The sequence below is a fragment of the Ischnura elegans genome, chromosome 6 (genome assembly GCF_921293095.1).
Source record: "Ischnura elegans chromosome 6, ioIscEleg1.1, whole genome shotgun sequence".
Classification (NCBI taxonomy): domain Eukaryota; kingdom Metazoa; phylum Arthropoda; class Insecta; order Odonata; family Coenagrionidae; genus Ischnura; species Ischnura elegans.
In genome coordinates, this window is record NC_060251.1 from 121428616 (window position 1) to 121447461 (window position 18846).

The 18846-nt window shown below is 39.6% G+C and overlaps 1 protein-coding gene across 1 annotated transcript in view; it reads left to right on the top strand.

Moving 5' to 3' along the window:
- Nucleotides 1-18846, top strand: part of LOC124161611 — a 439803-nt gene that overhangs the window by 387875 nt on the left and 33082 nt on the right. The window contains exon 5 of the mRNA XM_046538001.1: nt 4689-4870. Within this exon, the coding sequence (XP_046393957.1) occupies nt 4689-4870 (182 nt within the window). The remainder of the gene's footprint in view (nt 1-4688; nt 4871-18846) is intronic.

Below are 18846 nucleotides of genomic sequence, written 5' to 3' on the forward strand. Positions count from 1 at the left end.
TGAGTCATTTTCAAAAATTTTAATAGTTTCCATTAGGGATGGTCGGATCGGATACCTCGGATGCAAATAGCAGCGGATATTGCCCTTCATCGGATACATCGGATCCAAAGTCGCAGAAGACATTGGATCTGGATCCGAAATTTTAAATAATAGTGCCAGTGAGTGCAATTCCCCATAAGGGTGGAAAGAGTTCTGATTCTATCTTGGAATGTGCCATCGCATGCGATTCTTGTCCTACTCATGAACCGTTTTGCTTGAAATCTCTCACAGAGTTTACGTAGGAGAATTTCAGCCGTGGAAAATAAAAAGGCAAAATACAACTGGCACATAGTGCGACTCATCCCAAGAGATTGAACAATCATTGGGGGAATCTCAGCGTCAGAAATTTGAAAATGCATTTGGATCCGAAAATATCCGATCCGAAAGATACGGCTCCGAAAACGAAGGATCTGATCTGAATCCGGATCTGATAAAAATCCTGGATCCGTCGATCCCTAGTTTCCATTATGCCATTGAACTATTTTAAAAAGTGGGACAGACTCAGCTCGTCATTTGGTGATTTTGTCTTTGTTTGAAAATAAAAATATCGTGACTCATATTTTTTATGATAGTTCTGAAACCTTATATTTTCACATTCAATGCGCATTAAATTTTAATTTGCTCCAAGACATAATTGAACATCTTGTTTCATAAATTATGTACTTACACTGAATATGTGCTCTGATACACGGGAATACGAGAAGGTAATTGGTTTATATTGGTGAGAAATAATGATTCCTAAGAGATTTTTACCTGATGTGAGTAGGTATATATAAACCAATTTTCTTGATGTTTGATGTCAAATAAATGGAGAATTACTAGTAAACTCCATGTGATATTTGTTTTGTAGATTTTGGTTGATGAAATAAAGTCACCATTAAATCATCCATAATTCCAATAATCCTGTCCCCTTAATGGCTGGGTCCCTCCCCCTGGGTCCCTCCCCCTGGGTCCCTCCCCCTACACATGCCCTTTGGAGGCCCTATGCAGGCTCCATTGCAAGGCTCCTTTACACCTGCTCTGCTCCTATCGCCAGAAAACACCTCTACACTCCTTAGCAAATTTTTCTACTCAGGATAGAATAGCTGCAATCTAGCTACAACAAAGGGTTACAGAGTGACTGCTAGTAAGCTGAGTGAAAATGCGTACCTACGTCAAAGAATGGAATGCATTAAAAAGAAATTATGGTATACCTGATGAACATGATCAGTCTTCACATGACTGTATGGTCCAAGATGTAATTGGATAACCATTTATACCCCTTTTAATGTGATGTAAGTATAAGATGTTTTTTCCAAACACAGCACCTCAGACTGGTGATGAGTACATAAAAGTTTTTTTTGCTAATTCCCATGAAAATTCAGCATATCGCAGATAGGTTCCTTACATTGCTGAATGTCTCCTGTGGATTACAGCAAGTTAAATTTGTGGACTATCTTTAGAGTAAAAAAAATACTACATCAAGTAATTCAGAAATATCAATCTTAATTTCTAGAATAACAAATTATGCCAAATTTTTCAAAAATTAGTGAAGCCTTCATCTCATTATCAGCTGACTACAGTATTCAAAATTAATAAAAATCTGATCAGAAACGAATAGAAACTTTTGAGACGTGGCGCTTGCAGTGGATGCAGAAGATCAAATGGACGGATGCAGAGAGGGAAAAGGAGGCGCAGCAAAGCATTGGAGAAGAGAGGACACTATGTATGCAGCGCCATAGGCCAGCACTAGGTGGAGAGGTCATGTCATGATACAAAGTGGTTACGTGAAAAATATGGTGGAGGGAGGTATTGAATGAAGAAAAGTATTCCAAGGAAGTCCAAAAGTACATGGGTACTTAGGACAGATAGAGAAGATCACAAGGAAGAAGGAAATCAGGGAACTAAGGGAACAAGAAATGTAACAGGAAAGGGCTGCAGGGTGCCAATCTCAGGATCATTATATGCACAATGGTAATATCAATAGAACCAATCTTAGTTTTGAGTAAATTTGGACATTCCAATATTTCCACTGTCCTCCCTGCTCCTCTTCCGAAGCCCTATAAAAGATTCTTTCTCCCACAACCCTCAATATCCCCACTTCTCGACACCCAAACCCCATCCTCCCCTTCAAGCACCAAGGCCCATATAAGGAAGAACTCTTGTGTTACACTTGATAATGTTGCTTGTAGCAATGAAACGCGCAGTGTCAAAATAAAACTCAGTGGAAATATGCATTGCAATTTCCAATTTTACTTATATTAAGAACTTCCGCCGCATCATGCCTAACACCATACAAAATAATCTTAGTCAAATTCCTAGTATCCTCCCTGGAAATTATCAGTCTTTATGTTCGAACAATCAAAACTTCATAACTTCCATTGAAATTTTATTTTAAACTCAAATATTGAGTTCCACTTCACTGTGCCACCCTCAATTTTGCAGAAATGCATCTATAACAGTATCGATCATCGCCCTGCCCTCCTTTATTATCCCAGACCCCAACCAATATATTATGACGGAACATGAAAACGCCACATATTTTATTTGGTTGGGAGGGCATTAATGGTCCCGAGTACGGAATGATCGAACAATTATTGAGTACTTTGAGACACAAAAAAATATATTTTCCACTTCAGACATAGCATACACACACATTTATCGAACTTAAATACCCTGATGAAAATGAGGTGAACGAAAAATGCACAAGATGATACGATTCAATTGCCCCCCCTCCAAAAGAATACAAAAAGAAACAATTTGTGATTTGTAGAATTCGTGGGCCGAGTTTACAATTTGCCCAAATTAAGTTTTTAGGCTGCTTTCGTGGTAAAACTGAATCAGATTTCTGACAAGGAGTCAACAGTTTGATGATTAGATACGGCGCACCGGGATAGAGAGAAAGAACCCAAATATTTTGGCTACACAGTTTGGGGATTAAATCGGGCCTGGGCGAACGAGCACGGGGACGGGTCGCTAACTGCGACGTTCTTACGGTTTTGTCGGAGCCTTGAGCAGTAGGAGCCGTCGATGATGCGACACGTTGGACCCCAAATGTCCGTGGGATCGAGGGCTGTCTTTCTCCCGACCTCTGGGCGTTGGTCCTGTCTGTCGCTCGTCTGCAATCTTGCTTTCCGCTGCTGGCTACCTCCGTAGACAATCTCGTCCCGCTAAACAGCACTCTCTGGTTACCACCAGAAAAATGACGACCAATCTGGCACGTCACCAATCCCGTTCTCTGTCGATCAGGATAGCGTTTCTCGCCCCGTCGACCAAACTAGCATTTCTTGCCTCGAGGCTCTCTCCGTCCGCGGATTTATAGTGATGTGGAGGGGGATGATACACAGGGGATGGGTTTTTTTTGGGACAAGAGGGGTTACACTTGGGCCTCACTGTTGAGTGGGGCAACCACCAGTCCGTGCTGACCAAACACTAAACACTTGTGAGTCACTTGTACCTCATGCCCGGGGCATGACAAACTATCCACGCACACACTCAGACATACGCACGCTCATCCACAAATATGTGATCATCCCCTACTCGGGTCATTACACAGAGAAAGAAAATACGTGACATATGGTCGGTATGTCACAATATGTACACCTACTTCTGCCTGCATTGTGATAGCATACATAACAATGCCACAGTGTGGTGAAATGCATACTGCAAAATAAAATTTCAGAGGAAATAGCATAGTTTTGGGAAACTTGAGAAACTATTTCTTTTTCAAATTTCATTAAAAACAGCCGGCTGATGGATCGGCCCGTGGCAGCACATACTTCTCGGGCCAATGCATCAGTCGGCTTACATAAAAAGGGTCGAGGTCACTCAAAAAGTTTCATTATTTTACAAGCCTGATTATTGAACAATATGAATGCTCAACATTTACACAAAATTACACCTGGAAGCAAACAATTTTTGTTCAAACTGGATTAACTTTTTGGGTAAAGGTTACAAATATCATGGGCGAGGTTAAAGAGTTTTACGTCTGAAGGAGGTCAGCCTTCCTGCCGGGGCTATGGAACACCCCCCAGGGAAACAGGGGATGGGTTTACTCTATCACCCCCAAGTGTCCCTGGAAAATTTCTTTAATGTAGCCACTGAATTTAGCATTTTAAGTATTTAATTGTAAGACTAAAATTTATACAAAATTTTGATGTTTTTGTTTTCATTGTACTTGAATTTACTGGTATTGTACTTTTTTTTGGACAAATTACCATTTAACACGTTGCGTACGGATGGCGAGAATTCTCGTCATTTTTTTCCCGAACGTTCCGGACGGATGACGAAGATTCTCGCCATTTAAACACGTCAGCCTAAACAATTTTAAAGCGTACAATACGTATTCGTTACTACGTTTTCAGTTGTTGTTCGTTATTCATAATGAATTGATGCATCATAACGTTTGATTGGGTAAAGTTATATTATAAACATTAACTTTTTAATCATGTTTAAACCAAAGGCATATTTCCAATCTCAACACCTCCACCCAGAATCGGCAATCCCTAGGAATTTAAATACCCCGCTATGCAACGTGTTAAGTCTGGGGGATCAGGCTCCCCCTGACTCCCCCAAAACTCTGCCCATGACAAATATCATGACTAAAAATTAACCAGGAATGTCCACTCACTGTGTGTATGATGAGCTGATGGGAGAATTATTCCTTTTAGGTGGGCTCACGAAGGAAGAGGTGATTGAGACGAACGAGAGGCTGAGGGCTGTACGCATTCGCCTGGAAGAGTCCTACGACACGGCAAAGCAGGCCCTCATCATCCTCCAGGGAAAGTACACCGACAGCAAATCTGTTCGAAATGTCTTCCAGCGCTACGCCATGCTGAAGGCAATGATCAAGGTTAGTGGCACTCTGTAAGAGCTAGTCAAGCATCTTCCTCAGCTAGCAACCCAAAGGTTATATGAACGTAAAGGAAGTTTCCTCGAAGAACTAAACGCAATCAAAGCAATAGCAATCCAATGCGACACAATAATAATTGACTGCCTCCTCAACAAAAAATAAAAGAACTAATAACTGCCCTTGCATTAACTTCACTATCAAAGGAAAATGCAGATGGGCGATACAAAATATGCTTTCTTATCCCCTCAGTATTCAAAATAGCAAAACCATTTCAAAGTTGATAACACCAGGAGTGATGCCTCCAGCCAGGGGAGCAACTAGGAATTAAGGCTAGGGGGAGTTTTAAGTGCACCTAAAAACCCCCCTATCCCGGTGGGTGGTATAAAATACACACCAGGGTAAGCGGGATGTAAGGGGGCCCTCCCCAGAAAAATTTTAGGATAAACAGTGAGTTATAACCCTTTAGGTGCGGGAGCGTTAAAATTTGGCTGCCACTGTGTACGGGACATGAACAGCAAAAATATTTTTCCGTCAACCCTGGGGGCGTGTCTAGCAGGTGGTGGACCCTCATAATCCGGGACTGCCCACTCTATCCCCCCTGAAGACAGACCAAGAATATAACATGTCCTTGGTAATTACGCAGGGACGGAAGACCCACCACCAAAAGTATAAGAGAGACCATCATCATCATTAGTCAACAATCCTAAGATTGGTTTGACGCAGCTCTCCATTTCTCTCTCCTATCCGCTAATCTTTTCATAGCTACATATTTCTTCTCTTTTACATCCTTTATAACCCTTTGTAATATATATCTCATTCGGGGCCGTCCCTTGCCCTTCTTCCTTTCCACCTGTACTTCAACGATTGTCTTCATCAGACCATCGTGCCTCAAAATGTGGCCAACTAAGTTGTCCCTTCTTCTGCTTAATGTTTTTAGGAGGCTTCTCTTTTTTTCCCACTCTCCTTAGCACTTCCTCGTTACTCACTTGGTTAATCCATTTTATCTTCATCATTCTTTGGTAGCGACACATTTCGAATGCTTCCACTCTTGACTTCTCTGCCACTGTCAACGTCCAAGCCTCGCTTCCATAGAGAAACATACTCCATATGTAGCATCTGATGAGTTGTTTCCTTACTTCTATGCTGGTATTTTCAGCTGTAAGAAGATTCTTCTTTTTGTAGAAAGCCCTTTTCGCCTGCGCTATTCTACTGTGTATTTCTTTCTTGCTCCGTCCATCGCTGGTAATTCGGCTTCCCAGGTAAGAGAACTCGTTCACCTCTTCAAGCTTATGCTGTCCTAGGTTGTTGTTTGTTTTAGCCTGCTCTCTAATGCTGCAAACTAATATTTTAGTCTTCTTTTTGTTGATTTTCAGTTGATATCTGGCCATTGTCCTTTCCATGTTTGTCAACGTCTTCTTCAAATCCTTCTCTGTCTCGGCTATGACTGCAATGTAGTCAGCAAATCGCAGCATACTAATTTTTTCTCCATGGATCTCCGTGGAGACAGAGAAGAGAGACCAATGCTTTCAAATAAGTTTCCCCAGCTAATGGACAATCAGGAGATAAATTCCTACGAAACGCAAGGATTCATTGGAATTGTTTTCACAGTGAATGCGCCGCCGAGAGCAGGGAACTCTGAGAAGAGATAATCTGGGTAGCGCTCTCTGTGGTGAGGGGTGCCCAGTCCTCGAAAGACGCCTTCGTACTCTCTGCCATTAGGCTTAGCCAAGTTCAAGCCACCGCAGAAATGATGGCAATAGAATCAGAAGGAAAGGCTGCCAGAGGTAAGAAAATCTGGTCAAACGTAGAAAAACGTTTTCCCCACACCCACCATGCGGACTGTACTCACAGCCTATCTAACGATTTGATCACTGGGTCATTCTTCCTCATAGAATGGTCCTCCAAGATCGCTAGAACATTAATTGCGTAAGCTTGGTTTCGCTGTTCGTAGGACCTCTTCGTTCGCCTTGAGACGGTGCGGGATTCCTCGTCCCTCCCTTCCTTCCCTATCCCCTCCCAAGAGGCGTCGTCGGGCTCTCATCGCGGCGGCGCCTCCTTCCTTGTTCCCTCCTGTCCTTCCCCTTCTGGGCGCAGAGGAGAAAAGCTAGCGCTTATAGCCCCAGGAGTGTATCCCCGCAAGCCCACCCTGGAGTCTCGTTTCCACTGTTCTCACAGCCTAAGGGTAAAGGCTTTCTGAGGGATATTTTATTAGTCCTTACACTATTCGTCAAGTAATATTAATGCAATTAAGTAAATGGATTGAAATTAAAAATTTCTCTGAGATCTAGGGGGGGGGATTTATTCCCCAAAACCCCCCTCCCTGCACCTCCACTGCTTCCTGCAACAAATAGTATGGTGACACAGCAAGCCAGTGGATGTGATATGGCCTCATTCATATTTATATCATGAGACTGAAATTAGTCCGCAGAAAGTTATTTCAATAAACCATACTGCAAATGGCACAACAGTGAAACACCACAAGATGTAAATTATTACGGAGGCTTCCGCGGTTAGTACCACAAGATGTATGCTGAAAGACTACTTTCTTTAAGAGCACCCTAAATACTATTGTGGGATTTAATGACCACATCCTGTGATGTGGATATACTGGTTAACATTTGTCCATCTCGTAAATTGAAAATTAGTACAGTAAAACCTCTATGTAGTGAACCTCTTTACATCATAAACCTCCATACTTCATACCACCCCTACGGTTCCATCAGATTTACATGTAAATTTATCGGCAAACCTCTTTGTAGTGAACCTCTTCATATCGTAAAACTGCCACTTATCATACCAAGGAGAGACCCCCGAGAGAGCATAACTACCTCAGCAAATTGTACCGAGACAAAAGGAGACCATTAATGCACCTGCAATTACATACATGGAATGACATTTTCAGCAATAAATATTTCACCCTTATTTTTTTTCTTTTACACCTTTAATATGCTGTAATTTTCACGATAACCATTAGTTATGGCCATTTTGTTCCATATGAGAGCATACCTAACAGTAAATAAGACAAAAGGTATCCAAATATCCCAATCATTTTAAGTGACAATTGAATTAAAAGAGATCACTTTGTTTTCTCTCGAATCACGGTAAAAACCATGCGATAGAGCTTGCTTTCTGTAATCATTAAATAATAAAAATATGTTCCCTATTGCATGCATGTTTGTTTAAACACATAAATATAATGGTTCAGAAGACAGTAGTGCCTTTTATTTCCGAAGGATAAAAAATGGTGTCTATCACTAAAACCTCTCTATAGTGAGTCTCCATGCATCAAATTGCCCAAATTTTGGTCCCCTCCATCACGATGTAAAGAGGTTTTACTGTACTTGGTATTAATCAAAATGTTTTCAAATATTTTAAAGATTCTTCAATAGAGGGGTAAGTTCCGTTACTTATGCTTGTGGTCTTTTAGATATATTACACGTTTAAGTCATCTATTCTTTACACTAATGCAGTTGATTATTCATGTTGATAACATGCTGTTGTACAGGAGTTTTACTCAAGTATTGCAGACTTCGGTTCAGAGGTCTACCCTTAGGTATTTGACCCATTTCTGATGGGGAAGGTCATTCACCAATAATTTCCCTCTCCCATGAAATTTCCCAGCTATTAGTCAATAAAGGAAAGAAATAACTAATAAAATAAAGATTAATTTTTTTTGAAGTGACATACAATATTTTGGGTGAAATAAGCACTCAAGTCCAATAAACAATGCAATAACTTCAGTGGCAGCACAGCAAGAACATTAACAGAAAACAAATGGACATACCAACGATATACCTTGGAAGGAAAATAAATACGAATAGATTGAAAAACACATTCATGAAAATTAAAAACAAATGTAAGCAAGATTCAAAAAATATATAGAAATAGAAAATTCTAATTCAGCTTATTTTTTAAATTTATATTTCTCTTCTCATCTACAACAATATGCATCAAGAAAATTGTAACAACAATGGATATCACCCTTGGAAGCAGTGGCGTAGCGAGGAATTTTGTTCGGGGTTAAGGGGGCGGGGGTCCAAAACCATGGGGGAAAAGGTTTGAAAAACCAGGTACAAAGTAATGGTTTTTAAACTAATTTTAACACTTGATTATAGAAAAACTATTTGTTAAAGACATATTTTATAATTTCATGATTTTTCAATATTTCGTTTTCTTTTGTAAAGGAAAATAATTTAATTTTACATTTTGGGGGGGTCCAGACCCCCCCAGTTTCAACCCCCACCTGGCTATGCCACTGCTTGGAAATGAAGAGACAAAGCATTGATCACACAATGAAAATGACATCCAGTCATGCGATGAGCGGGAATTCCACCAATGATAACCTCCAGGTTACCGTTTTGGCTTATTATCACATGGACAGGCCGAAAAACCATGGAGGATGAAAAGGGCAGAATGACTCCACCATATTTCAGCATGAGAGAGAAAAAGAACAGTATTAGAAGCAAGTACTTACAAAATTCATTACATAAATACAAGAAAGTAAATACTTTGAAAATACAGTATTAGCTGATACAATCAGATAATTTTCATTAGACAATCAATATTTGAATGTGAAATATATTTTTTAAACATATTTTAGCTACTCTCATGATAGTCAACTTTTAATTTAAGAAAGTTCAGGTTAGTTCATTCAACATAAATTAACCACAGAAAAAGAATTTGGTAATGATTATGTTTCCTTTGCTAAAGGTATTATCCATGACTTCAGTACTGTTGGTTTCAAATAGTATTATATTTATGTAAAAATTAGAATGTTTTGAATACATACATGGAAAGACAAATTTAAACAATAACAAGTTAAAATGATTAAATGGGGGATTAGGTCCTGAAAAGCAAAATACCATTATTTGCATGAAAAATAGAAAATACTATCAGAATTTCTCAAAAGTGAGATGACATAAAAGAAAAACCATATAAAAAGGTAAGTCAACCATTTCTAGTAGCGCAGTAAACAATGATGATTTGTGTTAGGAAACACCCATCTAAGTACAATAGCAGGAATAATAAGAGGATTAAATGGAATCCTATTTTCACCTGCAAAAGGTGAAAATATCACAAGAACCCAGGCCTCAGATCCAGCAGGAAAATAGGAGACCCAGAGCACTACCTAATGGCCAGTTCTAACGGGTGTGAAAGGACTCTAAAATCCTAGCTGGACACTGAAGCAAAGGAACCCATGGTGACAAAGCCACATCAGCCACTTATCACAAGTTCCATAGGGATAGAATCATAGCTCATTCAACCTGCCAACTAAATGAAGAAGAGAATCCTTGAACAGGGGTATATATTCATGATATGAGAACATGGTAAACCAAGGAATTTGCCTACCTAACAACCATTTGTTCATCAAGGATGCTGTTTTCTCTAAGTGTGACTTCTCTATCGCCCACTAAAGTCAAAATCACATGGGTGTGGAGTGAAAAGGAAAATGCGTATCAGAGAACCATGTATAAACTCACAGAGGTGACAAAACCCTATACATACACTAAACTGCTGACACATGCGAGGGAATACATGCTTCAACAGGCACATCTCGTGTGAGTCACATGTGATTTCAACTTAAGGGCCCTACGATGAGAGCAACACTGGCTAACCTTAAATGTATGCCAGTGTCACCAATCCTAGATCATGCAAGGAGAGGAGAAGAGTCCCTACCACCACACACCAAGGTCCAACGGAGGGAGATTCTCAGCTTTCCATCGACGATCCCACGAAGCACACGCATTATCACTTTTGAACACTAGCCCAAAAATACAAAGCAAACACTCACACTCACGCACACAGGGCTTATAAAGACCATACACTTAGAACTGAACACCGATCTTCATAAAGATGACGTAAATAGAACAAAGAACAGCCTCCTGTGATGAGGAAGTAGGCCTTTCAGCATCAGCATGCGTGAAGTCAACACCATGGAGGGAAGTGTACGTATGTAACATTGATAGTGTGAAAGTTGATGAAAAAGTAATAAAAAGCTATTATAACCTATAAAGCTAAAAGCTCGGAAATCAAAGAACCACAAGCTCTTCGTTGCTACTTTTCGACAATCGTCCTCCCTGTTATAGCCCATTGCTCTCCTATTTGGGCGATGTCGGCTCCGTCAAATCTCTCCGCCTTTAAATCTCTTACTAACTTTTTCTCAAATATAGTAAAATATAGAGTACCTCACATGCGTAATATGCCCACTAACACCATTCTAACTTCTCTCTCCATTCACAATCTTCCTTCTGTATGTCTCAAAAGTGACCTTAAATTTATCTACAATATCCTAAACTCAATCACAGACTGTCCTGAACTCCTTTCTTTTCTTAATTTCCGAGTACCCTCCCGCCCCACACGCACCCACTCACTGCTCCACACACCAGTTCCCCGATTATCACTCATTCAACGCTCACTTTTTTACCGCCTTCCTTCACTTCTGAATTCCCTTCCTCCGAGTATTGATCCCTTTTCCCTATCCCCGAAAGTCTTTACTAAACTGGCTCTATCTTATCTCTCTGAACATCAGTAACAACGCTTCCCATTTCTTACCATTGCTACAATTTTCCTTAGTTTAATATACTTGTGTCCTTTAATTTCGAGGTTTTGATTCTCGTTATATTCTATGTACGTGATTTTTTGCATATTTTAGGTTGATGTGATTCCCGTAACATTATGTGTATTTTATTTCTTGTTATATATTATTTATTATCTTATTATTGCGCCACTGTAAATTGGCAATAATTGCTGTATGTGGGCTTTTGAAATAAATAAATAAATAAATAAATAACAAACAACAAAAAATATTGGTGTGTTCCTAAGTAACAATGTTACAAAACCCACAAGAGCATTATACATGGACGTTAGAAAAATTCCCTCCAACACAAGTAATAGTAGATATAAAGTAAAACCTCTATGTAGTGAACCTCTTTACATCATAAACCTCCATACTTCATACCACCCCTACGGTTCCATCAGATTTACATGTAAATTTATAGGCAAACCTCTTTGTAGTGAACCTCTTCATATCGTAAAACTGCCACTTATCATACCAAGGAGAGACCCCCGAGAGAGCATAACTACCTCAGCAAATCGTACCGAGACAAAAGGAGACCATTAATGCACCTGCAATTACATACATGGAATGACATTTTCAGCAATAAATGTTTCACCGTTATTTTTTTTCTTTTACACCTTTAATATGCTGTAATTTTCACGATAACCAATAGTTATGGCCATTTGGTATGAGAGCATACCTAACAGTAAATAAGAAAAAGGGTATCCAACTATCCCAATCATTTTAAGTGACAATTGAATTAAAAGAGATCACATTGTTTTCTCTCGAATCATGGTAAAAATCATGTGATAGCGCTTGCTTTCTGTTATTATGAAATACTAAACACATGTTCACTAATTCATGCATGTTTGTTTAAACACATAAATATTATGGTTTAAAAGACAGCAGTGCCTTTCATTTCCGAAGGATATGAAAAAATGGTGCCTATCACTAAAACCTCTCTATATTGAGTCTCCATACATCAAACTGCCCAAATTTTGGTCCTCTCCATTACGATGTAAAGAGGTTTTACTGTAATACTTACTGAAAAAGACAATTGCTGCCATTAGAACATAGGTATATAATTAACATTAGTATTTTGTGATAGAGATAGCCACCATTTCTCTCTCCAGAGGCGTCGGCTTTTTTGTTGGAGGAGTGACTAATTTTCCAGCATAATTATTACGAATAATATCAGGGTGATGCAGGCAGTCACCAATTCTTCCCCCACAGGCGTCAGCCTTTTTGTGGGAGGAGTCCCTAAGTTACTAGCATATAGAAGTTTCCAACTGAATTTGTAATAATACAAATTTAATATTCCACCAACAGTCAATTTTCCTTAATGCATAGCCTTTTGGCGTAATAAGCTTTTTCTTCAAGAACTTTATTCAGCTATTTTATTTACATTCATGAGGGAAATCAATTAGCTCTCTTAATGTATGCATTGTGAATGTGTGTGTGTGTATTATTTGTTCAGGCCAACTCTTCCACCTGAAAAAAAAACATTTATTCCTATTTCAATCAAGGGACCATATGCAATCTTATTTTTATGAGCAATCAGGTGGCGTTTACAGTGTACTATATAAGTTAATGTTTACATTATTGTATCAGTCAATGTTTAGTTATTTTATAGTTATCACTGCATCAAATCATTTAAAGTTTCATGAATTTGATTAATGAAACTTATTCCCCTATGCTTCTATTATGCTCTTCAGATAAAGTACCAGGTAATTTTAATAATTATACAAAAAATATTTGCACACGAAAGAAATGTTCTTCCATTGTAGCCCTATTTAGGAATGTAGGTACATATTTATGCTGATAGATAAGTAATTAAAAAATTTCTTCGCTAATGCAGCAAGACAAATATGTGTGGAAATGCTTCTAAAGGAATCTTCAATGCTCAAGATAAATTTGTCTAATGACATGACTTGCCTCTCCAATGCCAGAAGACATCTTTCCAAGGCAGAATTCCAGGAAAACAGCATTGTAGAAGTATTATGGCATCGCAGATACATGCCTAGAGGGAAAGAGATAAAAAATATTATTGGGGTACAAACATTTTTTACCCATTGACCTTGAATATTAAATTTTAAATTGGTTTCATGACTTACATAATTGGAGAACAAAGTTTCCTCCATTATTTTTATTAACCCTTTCACTGCTGTGGACGTACGTTCGCACGGCAGACTGCTGTGGACGTACTTCTTTTCCTTCCCCCCCACCATGCACTTTGGCAAAAGCACTTCGAAGGGTCCCTAATCCCTAAGGGACCTTTTCCCCGACGAGCTCACCCAAGCAGGACTGTCTCATCGAACCTACCAGCAGGGGGCCTCCCTCCCGACTGACTGCAATTTGAAAATCAATCAATCAATCCGATCATCAAAAAATGATTAATTTTTGCATTGCACTCCTGCCAATCAAGCAATCAAGTACGTCTTTGAACAGTGTTTCTGCGATGAAAAATAACGATTTTGCTAACTTAGCTAAAAACGTGGCTGTGGACCTCCGGAAAATGGTAGGGTTGATGAAATGGTCTTGCGTGGGTGACCTCGTCGAGGATAGGGTCCTGGATTAGCAACCCTTGGGAGGGTGTACCACGCCCATCCTGGAAGTACCTGCTCCATGGGCCCACGAAACGCATTTTAACCTTTTCGTCGCATGTGAGGAGAAGGTTTTTAGAGATTGAACAGCAGCGAAAGGGTTAACAAATACCCTTTAAGATTAGATTGTTAGATTCTTTCGTACCTGCGGTAGGCTAGAAAAATTGATGGTGGAGAGGGGAAGAATGAACCCTGACTTATTAGGTATTAGCGAAATGAGGTGGCCTGGGAGAGACTTAGGAAGTGGTAGCTACGCAATGATAAACACAGGATCACTAAAAGTTAATGCTGGAGTGGGGATAATGGTTAGAAAGAGCACTGGGTTTAGTGTTCAAAGCTACCTGCAGTTTGATGAAAGGAGACTAATGGTGAAGATAGAAACTAAACCCGTAGCTACTCAAGTGATGTAGGTTTACATGCCAACATCCGACTATGAAGATGAAGCAGTGGAAGATGTCTTCCGAAATATAACGGATGTTATCAAGCAGGTAAGGGCAGAAGAATATATTATATTAGGTGACTGGAACACTGTCGTCGGCGAAAGTTAACATGGAATGATAATAGGGAAATATGGATTAGGAAATCTAAATGAAAGACAAGAAAGGCTCTGCATGAAACACTGGCTAATTCTTGCCAACACTATCCACAAATCCCCTGCAAGGAAGATATCATGGAAGATGCCAGGAGACCGAAGAAGATTCCAAGTAGACTACATTCTAGTGAAAGAAAGATTCAGGAACCAGGTGAAGGACAAAAGCTACCAGGGGGAGATATTGACAGTTACTATTATGAGGAAATGTCATATGAAATTCAAAAAATTAAAGACATGTAAAATACATGGTAGGTTGAAAATTTGAAGGAAGTTCAGCATCAACTGGCTTTTAAAGAAGCTGTAGAAGCAAGAGGTGAGGATATGACCAATAAATCAGAGGAAGAGAGTTGGAAAACCATTAGAAATGGCCTGCAGACAGAAGCTGAGAAAGTTCTTGGTAAAACATAAGTCATTATGAAAAATTCATGGATCACGCAGGAAGTATTGCATCTCATTTAAGAAAGACAAAACGCTGCAAAGACTGAGGAAGCGCAGAATTGTTACAAGATAAGAAAGAACGTGATATGTCATAAAGCGAGGAAGAGTAGAGAAGCGTGAATGAAAAATATCTGTGAAGACGTGCAGAAAAATCTTGTGCATGGAGAAGCAGAGGCTGCTTATTGGCTAGTGAGGAACCACTAAGAGGTGTAGGATGTAATACCCTTAGGCAGAAAACCAGACAACCGATGATTGAAAACTAAGGCAAAGGAAAGAGATGGAAAAAATATCTGATAGATTTGCACAAAGGAAGAAGCCTAAGAATGAATGCTATCTAAAACTAGAGGGAAGTGGATGAAGATTACACAGGAGCCCTAGTCATAAGATCAGAAGTGGATCCAGCTGTAAGAGACCTTTGGATAAATAATGCATCTGGAATTTATGATATTTCCACAGAGCTTATTAAAAATGCAGCAGAGAAGACTTTAAACCAGCTGCACACAATCATTGGTAAAAATGTATTTAACAGAGAGGAGGGGTTTGGGTGATAAACCCCCTCAGAGCTCAGACAAATTTTGAAGTTTAATGCATTTTACTTAATGGATTAGTATTACTTAAAGAATAGTGTTAGGATTAATCAAATATCTCTGATAAAGTGGTAAAACTCACCATTTTGAACAATTTATCTTAAATTTTTCTGGAGGAGGCCCCCGCAACTCCCGCTTACCCTAGCGGGTATGCAATTCTCCTACCCCCCCTAAGTATTAGTTGCGCCTAAACCCCCCCCCCCCTAGCCTTAATTCTTGGCTACACCCCTGGGCTGAAGTACATAGAGGGGTTGGTGTTGCACCCACGAAAGATCACAACAGGGCACTTTAGTTATCTTGAACGCCCTAGTCATTTGGTAAAACATACTAAAGTAAAGAAAATCCAAAATAAGAAATAGGAAAAAATGATAACATCTGAGCCATACATAATGTACTCCCAGACCCTCTCTCACTTAAATCAGAATGGAATTCTCATGAAAATTAGATTAACAGAAGATTGAAGGGATGCAATAACGTATAAAATTACCTCTTCGTTATTTAGAATTTTTCAACATAATGATTCACTCGCCCAGTTCAATCATAAAGGCTGGTTCGGAGAGGTGATGGTAGAGCTCACCCAGCCCTGGTCTCAGCAGTGGTTACAGAAATACACACTCAAAGGGGGGAGCAGAAAGATATCTTAGCGCTACCTTTACTTTAGTCGTAATAACAAATGATCAAGTAACATGCAAAGTTCAAGGAAGTAATATTTAAAACTGGTGATGCACATAAAAGTCAAAGCCATCTCATGATAAAAAAAGATTAATTCTGCGGTTTTGCAATGCTCGGGAATGTGGGCGGCCCCCGTAAAGGGGGGAGCGCCCTCCGTCAGGGGAGCAGCCAGGAATTAAGGCTGTGGGGGGAGGGGGGGTTTAGGATCAACGAACACCGAGGTGTGTGGGGGTTTGGAATACCCACCAGGACAAGCAGTAGGTGCAAGATTAATAAATTGCGGAATTTTAAGATAAATTGTTCAAAATGGTGAGTTTTACGGCTTTCTGAGGGATATTTTATTAATCCTTACACTATTCTATTAGTAATATAAATTCAATTGAGTAAAATGGATTAAAATTAAGTATTTCTATGAGCTCTGGGGGTGGTTATATCCTCCAAACCCCCCCCCTCGCTGCGCAACTGCCCCCCGAATGTATCTGCCACTGCTGGGATTAGAGCTCTTCAAGCCCACGCGAATAAAATCCGTAACACGGCTATGCGTTTTAACTTTCTGATTAGCAGGAGCAATGGGGAGAGGAGGGCAACGATCTGGTTTGGAATCCACAATACGCACAGAAGAAAATCAGGAAGTGGTTCCTTGAGGCCATTTTAATCCCGGAGAACTGAGAATACTGTGGAGGGCAACATATCCTTAGCTTTAAAGTTTCCACTACGAAGTGAGCGTCTATCGTGCCCAATATAGTTTTCTATTGTTCCATCCATGAGTCCCGGCAATTCGGGTAACGCAATCAAGCTTCAGCTATAGACCTGGAAAAGTTAATAAATTGGTTTAAGAGTACTACCTCGATCAAAAACGTGAAGCAACAGCATTGCCCATGTACAATTACGACACAAACCTCAGTAACAATTACTTACCCGAATTCACACCTTTCCGTCATCCTGAAGTTTTATGACCACTGAAGACATCTCCCCATTACTATTATTGCATACACCAACCACTAGAACACTAACTACTAGAAACTGCCGTCACTGAAATTTGCAATTCACTGACGAGTTCGAACGAATAGAACAACTACCACGGTAGCGGACCTACTTGGTACCGCAAGGCAAACACGGAGGTTAATCAACTGCCAAACGTTAGCACTGGCGTAATGACAGATCGGAAGCGAAGTCACGCCTTTTATGCCGATGGTGATAGGGGAGGGTTTGGAGGGGAACCCTATTCAGGGGGCTCCTACCTCCCCTCCGCCCCCTGCCACCCTGTTCAATCCAAGCACCACTGACCCACACCATATCGAGAACAATAGCCTGCTTAGCCACCACTTCCACCTCTCAAGAATTAAAATGTGTGTTGAACTACACATTAATCTCTAAGTACGGTTTTGATGGAAGTTTGGGCCACTCTCAATATAAACAAATTTGGCAACAAGTGGATGCTGTAGACGAATACCTATTCATGAGTTCCCTTGTATCTCTTAGTTTGATTAACGACGCTACAGGTAACGACTCAAGTCTTATTTCCACTTTCTCTTGGTTAATTACATTTATCTCTAAACTTTTGATAAAAAATTTAACTTCCACCAGAGGCACTTCTCACACCTGGGCTCTACAATTTAGGTGACACTATCTGGGAAAATCCACGGCCGACGTCGACACGATTTTGTCATCCCATCCGCTTTAGGTGAAAAAAAGAGACGAAAGAAGTTACAAAATCAGAGACATTACCTATATTGAAAGGCAAGTGGATGGCGTTAATGATCAGGAATTTACACGATCAAGTTCTGTTTACTTCTGACAATGATCAACGGAAAAGTAATGCTTATATTGCTCACCTTATTTTCCTAATTTTTTCTTAATCTTAAAACCCATATAATTTATCATCCTACAGGAAAGTATAGTCATTTCGAAATTAAGAAAAGCGATAGTTTTTAGTTTGCAACACACTGACGGACAGCTGAATCATGAGGTTCTAAATCTGCGGAGCAAGAGCGTCGGGTATGAATAACTTAGGAGATGTAAAATATCGTACACCTGATATCGATAAATATTCTGTTGGTTTGTGTACGCTGCATTGCCACATACGATTTTCTGAACGCGTATTGTATATAACTAATAACTTCAGGCTTTACTTTGCGAAACCTCTCCACATTGGAAGTAAGGAAATAAAACTTTGTAAGGTTCACTGTTATTTAATTATGGGCAAGACCCGGGTTTCGTAACAGCTGGTTACATCGTCAGGGCATCGTCAACCTGACGATGTAACCAAGTTACGAAACCCGGGTCGTGCCCATAATTAAATAACAGTGAACCTTACAAAGTTTTATTTCCTTACTTCCAACATATTGTATATGTCGTATCGATTGGAATTTAAACAGTGTCATTTGATAATTTAAGCTGTAATTTATTTTCGTTAGGAAAGGAATGCTAAGAAATTTTTCAGTAAAAATTAGTAATATAAATTAAAATAACTATTTTGAAAAAGATGTTCGGGGATTTATTGAAAGACGTACTTACAGGCAATAGGA